Genomic DNA, 11,352 nt, shown 5'->3' on the forward strand with positions numbered 1-11,352 from the left:
AATAGATTTTCTCAACTGCTCTCCGGATGCGATACGGGTCAAGGATATTGATCTGAAAGGGATCATGGGTAGTGATCCGATAATTACATTTAGTCTTCCGGCATGTCTTGACACGTCGTTTACCTTAAATCGCTAAAGCATTCCAATGCTACGAATTCATTGCAGTCAAGAGGATTATAAAATTCGTTGCTGTACTCAATATCAGTGGCTTGGTTGCTCCAAATTGGCTGGGGGGGGCACTGATCGTTTTTGGCGCACCCCCCCCTCCAAGAGAAATATGCCTTAGGTTAATCTCTAGGGACACAGCTATGCTGAGTTGTCATCTTGTTTACATTTTGTTTTGGAAGGCTTTTGGCGTCCCTTGGTTAAAAGTGTTGGGGCGCCTTCGGCGCCCCTTGACTCCTGGTCGCTGGGGGGGCCCTTGCCCCCCCGGCCCCCCCGGGCACCACGCCACTGCTCAATATGCCTTTATTTATGTCTTCAAATATCCCTTTAGTACAAACAAACAGACACAGACACAAATCATATCGGTCGAGTTCCAAATAACGACGATGCTGTCTCGTCTCGAGGTGTAACCAAACAGGAAAAGGAAATCCATTTTAACCCTTACTAAGACTGATAATGTTCACATTACGTAAATATAAGACATAAATATATACATCTGACAATGTCCATTTCTCACTCCATATGCATATGTGAAAAAAAATACCCGCAAAGACTGTAATCAATATCATTACAAATGTTTACAAAAGCACGATATAACAAAGGTGCAGCCCTTATAAGAACTCAACCGAAATTTCTTAACTTCGCGGGACGATTGATAAGCTTGCGAGCTCTTCTCATCTTTTAACATATTAGACTAGGCGTTCTTATATCCCAAAGGCATCGTCATAATAAAAATACAATTCAATGAAAAGGATCATGAAACTCTTGTTGTACTCAATATGCCTTTAATATGACTTTCACAAACATGCTTGCTAACAGGCGATAACACAAATAAACTCAAATTAAAGACTTAAATTTTCTGTGTAAATGTAAATGCGATAACCATCATCTCGTATGCTTGAAAATTTCAGGCTTATACAACAGGTTAATTACCTAATAGATTGAAAAGTCGACGCTTTTATTCTATTTAGAGAGTATTAACCCATTCGCCTCAAGTGGCATACACGTTTATTTATTGTATTTACACATAGATGGCTTTACAAATTCTTAATCACTAAATAGCCAGTTATCAGAACTACCTATCTCACCTGTTTACCTTTTTCCTTCACTTTAGGAAAGGGTCTTTTGTATCATTTCACTGTCTAAAATATTTTAATGACAATTTACTAATCATAACATCAATAACAATAATATCAGTATCGATAGCAATGGTATTAATAAGAAAAACACATTACCCCACCAATTCGAGGAATGGGGAAATCAGGATCGGTAACTAGGGCCTACTGATAGACTCCTTGCCGGCTGAGCGCATGTGGAGCCATCTGTATATAACAAACTTCACCAAAAACTACAGGGGACAGAACACAAATCCGGAGGCGAATGGGTTAATAGGGGTTTCAACGCATTTGTAAGAGATCAAAGGCGGGTTTCCCCTTCATATTTCCACCTGAACAGGTAATTATCTACCAACTAGTGTCACCACTTGTTCCCATGTGTCGACCCAGTTATGTTTTGTTAATTAACCTCAAAGAGCAATGCAATGCTTTTCCAAAAAGTGTTTGTACCTCATCTCATTTTTTTACAGTCTACAATGCAAACTATGGAATATGTTCAGCTTTCCCTTATGTATAACTCTATGCACGCCCTTTCTGATATAAAAAGACCAGGGTAAACATCGATTAGGGATCCTCCGTTTTATGATGATAAAAGAAAAAGACGAATCAGCACAGAAGGTGGACTAGCTTTTCAGTAATTTACTCCTCCTCCACGAAATTGTCTATAGTACATCCCGAAAAAAAAGGAACGGTAACCAATAATGTTCGTTACTGTAGTTTTATTTATCTAGCAAATATGTTTTTTGTCTCCTACAAGAACAGAAAGATATTGTAAATCGACACAAATAACCTTGCCGACAGGCATAATTCAATCAAACTTCACTTATCGATTTCCCCGCCATATGCGGCAAGAGATGGAGCTAGATAAGTTGTTATCTTTAAGAGACGATCAACTCGCCGTCGGGCTACGGTGATTTACTTTATCGGGAAACACGCATTCAGCCACCAATTTTTAAGTAATACATGCATATATTTCCTCAAATCTCCCCATACATATTTTACTTTGGCACTGACTAAAACTTGATACTCGACCTCTTTAACATTTTCTGAATAACTTTATACACAATCATGCCAAATTAGGAAAAACAAAATCTTAACATCCTTTATCTATGATTTTACACTATGTCACTAATTGTTGTAGTAGCGAAAATAGTTAAAGACCCCGATAAACTATTTTTCCCCTTTTAGCAACTGGCTCTTTATCAAAACCAAGGACTTTTATAAAATATGAAAAAATTGAGGTAAAATAATATAAATCGTTTGCCCCCAATGTCATAAAGCTTTTATAATTGTACGTGTATTGGACAAAGACGTGGTCTTTTCTGGATAAATAAATACACAATCATGCCAAATGAAGAAAAAAATATATCATAACATATTTACCCATAATTTTTCACTATGTCACTAGTTGCTGTAGTAGTGAAAACAGTTAAAGACTCTCGAATAATGCGGCGCGTGGGTGGGAGGAGAGTTAATGAATTGCGGTTGCTGATTGGTTCATAGGCGTGTGGGTGGGAGTAGAGTTAATGAATTGCGGTTGCTGATTGGCTCATGGCCGTTGGTTACGTCATCGATTACGTCATTAACCTGCTTTCACGGTTATGTACGTGCGCGGTGACGCGTTCTGTCCAGCACATGCATTGGAGAGGAGGGGAAGGAGCTCTCCTGCAGCATTCCATTAAATTTCCAGTTCCGGACAATGATTATGATATTCCGTGTGTGTGTGTGTGTGTGTGTGTGTGTGTGTGTGTGTGTGTGTGTGTGTGTGTGTGTGTTAGACATCACTGACTATGGGTAATGATTCCCGTTGCGGTCATTGATTAGTTAATCACTTTCTGTGGTCATCTTTCTGTTATGATGGTCATTGGTTACGTCATTAACCTGCTTTCACGCTCATGAACATTCGTGGGGTGAGTAGTTCTGTCCAGTCGCCTGCATTGGAGAGGCTCACCATTAAATTTCCTGTTCCGATCATTGACTATGATATATATGGCTCATCAAGCTAATAGTTCTGTGTTGTTTGCAATCAGTTGTCCCAGACTGTTTACGTAAAGCTATAAATATTGATTCTACCATTTCTCTAGGAACATTTTCAGAGTCGTATACATTATTTGCAATTTCTGTGATCTTTTCTATTCCAAAATCAATATTATCATTTCCTGTAGCTTTTCCATTTTTCATTTGATTCATAGCCTCTATAATTTCTTTTGGTGTTATTGTTTTCTTCTCCATGGACCTTTTTATTGCTGGTCTTTCTTTCCTGCTTTCATCTGCATATATAATTTTAATGTAGTTAGTCCATCTTTTCTTGACTGCTTCTTCATCCATCAGGATTAAGCCATCTTCATCTTTAATGCAGCTTGTCATAGTTTTCTTTCCTTTGTATGTAACTTGTCTAACTTTCTCGTGCATTATTTGTGTATCTTTCTTTTCAAGATCTTCAATTTCTGCACATGCTTCTAGATATTCTTCCTTGGCTATCGTGTTCAATTTGTTATACATTTCTTGATTTCCTTTTGCTAACCTTCTCTCCTCCATCTTGTCTAGTATCTCTTAGTCATCCATTTATTTTCGGAAGTCTTCTCTTTCTTTGGTATGCACTGATCTACTGCCTGCATCAATGGATTCTGTAGAAACGTCTATCCATGCATCTCTTCCATTGTTGACTTTTCACCTTTTGGCAAAAAAAAAAATCTTAACTTCATTATGTTTTGGAAGTTTTATCTGCAGTTTCCTTGTACCATTTTTCTTGTTTCTTCGAAACATTTTCTTTAACTTAATTTTGATTTTTTCCACACTGTAGTATATGATCAGTATTACAATAAGCACCCGGATAGGTCCTTACTCTCTGCACTGAGTTTTTAAAGCGCTCATGTATCAATATAAAATCAATTTGATTGATTGTTGCTCGTGGTAGCACGAGCAACAGCAGTAGTGGTAGCACGAGTAAGAGCCATTACCTTCCTCGAGCAATTTCTTTTTTACATGATGTTTGAAATGTGTGTTTGTTACAATCATTGTGTGTTCTTTGCATCATTCTTCTAATTTTTCACCCTTCTCGTTTCTTTGTCCTAGTCCGAATTTCCCAACAGTTTTGCCATCTTCGTTTTGTCCAATTTTAACATTGAAATCACCCATGACTATTGTTATGTCTTGAGATTTACATTGTGTTATTGCTTCATCTAATTGATCATAAAAATTATCTATTTCATCATCATTGCAGTCAGTTGTGGGTGCATAGCATTGTATCACAACTGTGTCAAACGGTTTGCCACTAAGTCTTACTACCATAACTCTGTCAGAAATACACCAGACACCAGCAATACATTTAGCGCACTCTTGGTCTAGAAACATTCCCACTCCATGCTCATGCTTATTGTCTGTTCTACCGGAGTATATAAATGTGGTTCCTTCTGCTATACCTTTTCCTGCTCCAGGCCATCTCATTCACACACACCCAGGATGTTGATACCTAGTCGTTTAATTTCCTTCAAGATATTGTCCATTTTTCCATTTTGATACATTGTTCTTACATTCCACGTTGAGATATTCAATGCTTTTTTTCTGTTTTTATTTACTGCGGTAGTATTATGGCGATCAGGTATCACCCGCAGCGAATGATAATCCCTACCGAACGAGACCCCATCTCCGGTGTCCTTCACGTTGTTGGTTTTCATCTTGATTGTAGACATTTCATGAATATACTAGGCAGGCTACTAGAGGTGGGTTGCCATTACCTTACTCCGTGCAGTGACAGCTAACTTGTTTTGTGAGCACCTAACCGTTTTCCAAATATGGATCATCCACCTAGCTACAGCAACCTTCAAGCCGTTGATCTACAAAGGACCAGGTGATAAATAAAGTTAAGGGCCCAGTCACTCCTTTTAAATTGAGACAATAACTCCTTTGAAAAGATCTAACAATGCTGCCTTTATCAGCAATAGTGGTAGTGGTAGCCATAACAGTAAGGATAGCAATAGCAGTAGCAATTGTACTATCAATAGTAGTAGTGGTAGCACGAGCAAGAGCAGTAGTGGTAGCACTACTGCTATTGCTCGAGCAACAGCAGTAGTGGTAGCACTACTGCTATTGCTCGAGCAACAGCAGTAGTGGTAGCACGAGCAACAGCAGTAGTGGTAGCACGAGCAACAGCAGTAGTGGTAGCACGAGCAACAGCAGTAGTGGTAGCACGAGCAACAGCAGTAGTGGTAGCACTACTGCTATTGCTCGAGCAACAGCAGTAGTGGTAGCACGAGCAACAGCAGTAGTGGTAGCACTACTGCTATTGCTCGAGCAACAGCAGTAGTGGTAGCACGAGCAACAGCAGTAGAGGTAGCACGAGCAACAGCAGTAGTGGTAGCACGAGCAACAGCAGTAGTGGTAGCACGAGCAACAGCAGTAGTGGTAGCACGAGCAACAGCAGTAGTGGTAGCACGAGCAACAGCAGTAGTGGTAGCACGAGCAACAGCAGTAGTGGTAGCACGAGCAACAGCAGTAGTGGTAGCACGAGCAACAGCAGTAGAGGTAGCACGAGCAACAGCAGTAGTGGTAGCACGAGCAACAGCAGTAGTGGTAGCACGAGCAACAGCAGTAGTGGTAGCACGAGCAACAGCAGTAGTGGTAGCACGAGCAACAGCAGTAGTGGTAGCACGAGCAACAGCAGTAGTGGTAGCACTACTGCTATTGCTCGAGCAACAGCAGTAGTGGTAGCACTACTGCTATTGCTCGAGCAACAGCAGTAGTGGTAGCACTACTGCTATTGCTCGAGCAACAGCAGTAGTGGTAGCACGAGCAACAGCAGTAGTGGTAGCACGAGCAACAGCAGTAGTGGTAGCACGAGCAACAGCAGTAGTGGTAGCACTACTGCTATTGCTCGAGCAACAGCAGTAGTGGTAGCACTACTGCTATTGCTCGAGCAACAGCAGTAGTGGTAGCACTACTGCTATTGCTCGAGCAACAGCAGTAGTGGTAGCACGAGCAACAGCAGTAGTGGTAGCACGAGCAACAGCAGTAGTGGTAGCACGAGCAACAGCAGTAGTGGTAGCACGAGCAACAGCAGTAGTGGTAGCACGAGCAACAGCAGTAGTGGTAGCACTACTGCTATTGCTCGAGCAACAGCAGTAGTGGTAGCACGAGCAACAGCAGTAGAGGTAGCACGAGCAACAGCAGTAGTGGTAGCACGAGCAACAGCAGTAGTGGTAGCACGAGCAACAGCAGTAGTGGTAGCACGAGCAACATCAGTAGTGGTAGCACGAGCAACAGCAGTAGTGGTAGCACGAGCAACAGCAGTAGTGGTAGCACTACTGCTATTGCTCGAGCAACAGCAGTAGTGGTAGCACTACTGCTATTGCTCGAGCAACAGCAGTAGTGGTAGCACGAGCAACAGCAGTAGTGGTAGCACGAGCAACAGCAGTAGTGGTAGCACTACTGCTATTGCTCGAGCAACAGCAGTAGTGGTAGCACGAGCAACAGCAGTAGTGGTAGCACGAGCAACAGCAGTAGAGGTAGCACGAGCAACAGCAGTAGTGGTAGCTCGAGCAACAGCAGTAGTGGTAGCACGAGCAACAGCAGTAGTGGTAGCACGAGCAACAGCAGTAGAGGTAGCACGAGCAACAGCAGTAGTGGTAGCACGAGCAACAGCAGTAGTGGTAGCACGAGCAACAGCAGTAGTGGTAGCACGAGCAACAGCAGTAGTGGTAGCACGAGCAACAGCAGTAGTGGTAGCACGAGCAACAGCAGTAGTGGTAGCACGAGCAACAGCAGTAGTGGTAGCACGAGCAACAGCAGTAGTGGTAGCACGAGCAACAGCAGTAGTGGTAGCACGAGCAACAGCAGTAGAGGTAGCACTACTGCTATTGCTCGAGCAACAGCAGTAGTGGTAGCACGAGCAACAGCAGTAGAGGTAGCACGAGCAACAGCAGTAGTGGTAGCACGAGCAACAGCAGTAGTGGTAGCACGAGCAACAGCAGTAGTGGTAGCACGAGCAACAGCAGTAGTGGTAGCACGAGCAACAGCAGTAGTGGTAGCACGAGCAACAGCAGTAGTGGTAGCACTACTGCTATTGCTCGAGCAACAGCAGTAGTGGTAGCACTACTGCTATTGCTCGAGCAACAGCAGTAGTGGTAGCACTACTGCTATTGCTCGAGCAACAGCAGTAGTGGTAGCACGAGCAACAGCAGTAGTGGTAGCACGAGCAACAGCAGTAGTGGTAGCACGAGCAACAGCAGTAGTGGTAGCACGAGCAACAGCAGTAGTGGTAGCACTACTGCTATTGCTCGAGCAACAGCAGTAGTGGTAGCACGAGCAACAGCAGTAGTGGTAGCACTACTGCTATTGCTCGAGCAACAGCAGTAGTGGTAGCACGAGCAACAGCAGTAGTGGTAGCACGAGCAACAGCAGTAGTGGTAGCACTACTGCTATTGCTCGAGCAACAGCAGTAGTGGTAGCACGAGCAACAGCAGTAGTGGTAGCACTACTGCTATTGCTCGAGCAACAGCAGTAGTGGTAGCACGAGCAACAGCAGTAGAGGTAGCACGAGCAACAGCAGTAGTGGTAGCACGAGCAACAGCAGTAGTGGTAGCACGAGCAACAGCAGTAGTGGTAGCACGAGCAACAGCAGTAGTGGTAGCACGAGCAACAGCAGTAGTGGTAGCACTACTGCTATTGCTCGAGCAACAGCAGTAGTGGTAGCACTACTGCTATTGCTCGAGCAACAGCAGTAGTGGTAGCACGAGCAACAGCAGTAGTGGTAGCACGAGCAACAGCAGTAGTGGTAGCACGAGCAACAGCAGTAGTGGTAGCACGAGCAACAGCAGTAGTGGTAGCACGAGCAACAGCAGTAGTGGTAGCACGAGCAACAGCAGTAGTGGTAGCACTACTGCTATTGCTCGAGCAACAGCAGTAGTGGTAGCACGAGCAACAGCAGTAGAGGTAGCACGAGCAACAGCAGTAGTGGTAGCACGAGCAACAGCAGTAGTGGTAGCACGAGCAACAGCAGTAGTGGTAGCACGAGCAACAGCAGTAGTGGTAGCACGAGCAACAGCAGTAGTGGTAGCACGAGCAACAGCAGTAGTGGTAGCACTACTGCTATTGCTCGAGCAACAGCAGTAGTGGTAGCACTACTGCTATTGCTCGAGCAACAGCAGTAGTGGTAGCACGAGCAACAGCAGTAGTGGTAGCACGAGCAACAGCAGTAGTGGTAGCACTACTGCTATTGCTCGAGCAACAGCAGTAGTGGTAGCACGAGCAACAGCAGTAGTGGTAGCACGAGCAACAGCAGTAGAGGTAGCACGAGCAACAGCAGTAGTGGTAGCTCGAGCAACAGCAGTAGTGGTAGCACGAGCAACAGCAGTAGTGGTAGCACGAGCAACAGCAGTAGAGGTAGCACGAGCAACAGCAGTAGTGGTAGCACGAGCAACAGCAGTAGTGGTAGCACGAGCAACAGCAGTAGTGGTAGCACGAGCAACAGCAGTAGTGGTAGCACGAGCAACAGCAGTAGTGGTAGCACGAGCAACAGCAGTAGTGGTAGCACGAGCAACAGCAGTAGTGGTAGCACGAGCAACAGCAGTAGTGGTAGCACGAGCAACAGCAGTAGTGGTAGCACGAGCAACAGCAGTAGAGGTAGCACTACTGCTATTGCTCGAGCAACAGCAGTAGTGGTAGCACGAGCAACAGCAGTAGAGGTAGCACGAGCAACAGCAGTAGTGGTAGCACGAGCAACAGCAGTAGTGGTAGCACGAGCAACAGCAGTAGTGGTAGCACGAGCAACAGCAGTAGTGGTAGCACGAGCAACAGCAGTAGTGGTAGCACTACTGCTATTGCTCGAGCAACAGCAGTAGTGGTAGCACTACTGCTATTGCTCGAGCAACAGCAGTAGTGGTAGCACTACTGCTATTGCTCGAGCAACAGCAGTAGTGGTAGCACGAGCAACAGCAGTAGTGGTAGCACGAGCAACAGCAGTAGTGGTAGCACGAGCAACAGCAGTAGTGGTAGCACGAGCAACAGCAGTAGTGGTAGCACTACTGCTATTGCTCGAGCAACAGCAGTAGTGGTAGCACGAGCAACAGCAGTAGTGGTAGCACTACTGCTATTGCTCGAGCAACAGCAGTAGTGGTAGCACGAGCAACAGCAGTAGTGGTAGCACGAGCAACAGCAGTAGTGGTAGCACTACTGCTATTGCTCGAGCAACAGCAGTAGTGGTAGCACGAGCAACAGCAGTAGTGGTAGCACGAGCAACAGCAGTAGTGGTAGCACTACTGCTATTGCTCGAGCAACAGCAGTAGTGGTAGCACGAGCAACAGCAGTAGTGGTAGCACTACTGCTATTGCTCGAGCAACAGCAGTAGTGGTAGCACGAGCAACAGCAGTAGTGGTAGCACGAGCAACAGCAGTAGAGGTAGCACGAGCAACAGCAGTAGTGGTAGCACGAGCAACAGCAGTAGTGGTAGCACGAGCAACAGCAGTAGTGGTAGCACGAGCAACAGCAGTAGTGGTGCATAGCACGAGCAACAGCAGTAGTCGGAGAGTGTAGCACTACTGCTATTGCTCGAGCAACAGCAGTAGTGGTAGCACGAGCAACAGCAGTAGTGGTAGCACGAGCACAGCATATTAGCACGAGCAACAGCAGTAGTGGTAGCACGAGCAACAGCAGTAGTGGTAGCATACGAGCTGAGCACAGCAGTAGTGGTAGCACGAGCAACAGCAGTAGTGGTAGCACGAGCAACAGCAGTAGTGGTAGCACTACTGCTATTGCTCGAGCAAAGCATTGGTAGCCGAGCACAGATAGTGGTAGCACGAGCAACAGCAGTAGTGGTAGCACTAGAGCAGCAACAGCAGTAGTGGTAGCACGAGCAACAGCAAGGGACAGAGGTAGCACGAGCAACAGCAGTAGTCGGTAGCATATGAGCAACACAGCAGTAGTGGTAGCACGAGCAACAGCAGTAGTGGTAGCACGAGCAACAGCAGTAGTGGTAGCACGAGCAACAGCAGTAATGGTAGCACGAGCAACAGCAGTAGTGGTAGCACGAGCAACAGCAGTAGAGGTAGCACGAGCAACAGCAGTAGTGGTAGCATGAGCAACAGCAGTAGTGGTAGCGTGAGCAATAGTAATAATGGTAGCACGAGCGGAAGGCGCAGAAACGTACGGTAGAAATAAGGGTAGTAACAAGGTAAAACAATCGGGAATAAGGGTAAAATAACGAAAAGAGAAAAAAATGCAAAGTAAAGATAAAATACCAAAAGAGCTGCAAAAGATCAGTAACAAGATCAGTAAAAGTATAGTAAAAAGATCAGTAAAAGTACAGGTAAGAGTACAGTAAATGTAAATAAAAGGCAAACACTCAGCAGTAAAAGTCTCGGTTGAGTTACGTTACTTTCATACATACGAGTATATGCACTTTTAAAAGACTAGGAATGAGAAAATGAAAAGTAAAAAAGAGAACTAGTATTTAAGGTGAGTATTACTGGATTTAACTTATGTTATTTTAGCTTCATTTACGTTACGTATTATTTCAATTGCCTTCATTTATCCTTAACTAACCCGTCCAGCTATTTCCAAACCTAGGCAATTAAACAAGAGCTAGTACAACATTTGGTGTAGTTCTACAGAGAGGGAATGTGACACAAACAAAGTTCCAGTTAAAATTGTTTATTTGCTCCGTTTTTCTCATGGATAACAAAATATAATCAAGTAAAACACACATTGTGCTCGAAATTATTCATACCACATAAAAATATCAAGATCACTAATAAAAAGCTATAAAAAACGAACTAAAAGAATTTCTTAAACATTGATTAATAAAATAAGACGATGAAATAAGCGTTTATTACAATGTAAAAACATAAATAAAAGAATTTACTTAAAGCGGTGATTCTTCAAATCTGCAGTGTCACGTCGCGAACTGAGAAATCGTTAAAAAAAAAATCGTAATACAAAAACTCATATGGACTTCCCCATCAGTTGAAGAATGTATTATTGATCCAGTATACCTAATATTACAGCTAGGACAATTTGACATATATACAACATTTGGATATAAGTCTGAAGCAAAAGACTCTCTTCTTTAATAAAATAA

General features: G+C 44.1%; 1 protein-coding gene across 1 annotated transcript; it reads right to left on the reverse strand.

The window, feature by feature from the left end:
* Window positions 1-4,313: 4,313 nt before the first annotated feature.
* On the reverse strand, window positions 4,314-4,957 carry LOC125045972 (craniofacial development protein 2-like). The gene is made up of 2 exons (XM_047643563.1): window positions 4,917-4,957; window positions 4,314-4,665 (listed from the first exon to the last, which is right to left on the reverse strand). Exons 1-2 carry the CDS (start codon window positions 4,955-4,957, stop codon window positions 4,314-4,316), a joined length of 393 nt encoding a protein of 130 aa, XP_047499519.1.
* Window positions 4,958-11,352: the final 6,395 nt, after the last annotated feature.

The sequence above is a fragment of the Penaeus chinensis genome, chromosome 38, assembly GCF_019202785.1.
Source record: "Penaeus chinensis breed Huanghai No. 1 chromosome 38, ASM1920278v2, whole genome shotgun sequence".
Classification (NCBI taxonomy): Eukaryota; Metazoa; Arthropoda; class Malacostraca; order Decapoda; family Penaeidae; genus Penaeus; species Penaeus chinensis.

Coding starts and splice junctions, on each gene's coding strand:
- LOC125045972 (XM_047643563.1), bottom strand. CDS start 4,957: ATGAAAACCAACAACGTGAAGGACACCGGAGATGGGGTCTC. Junction 4,666..4,916: donor GACACCGGAGATGGGGTCTC/GTTCGGTAGGGA, acceptor ATACTCCGGTAG/AACAGACAATAAGCATGAGC.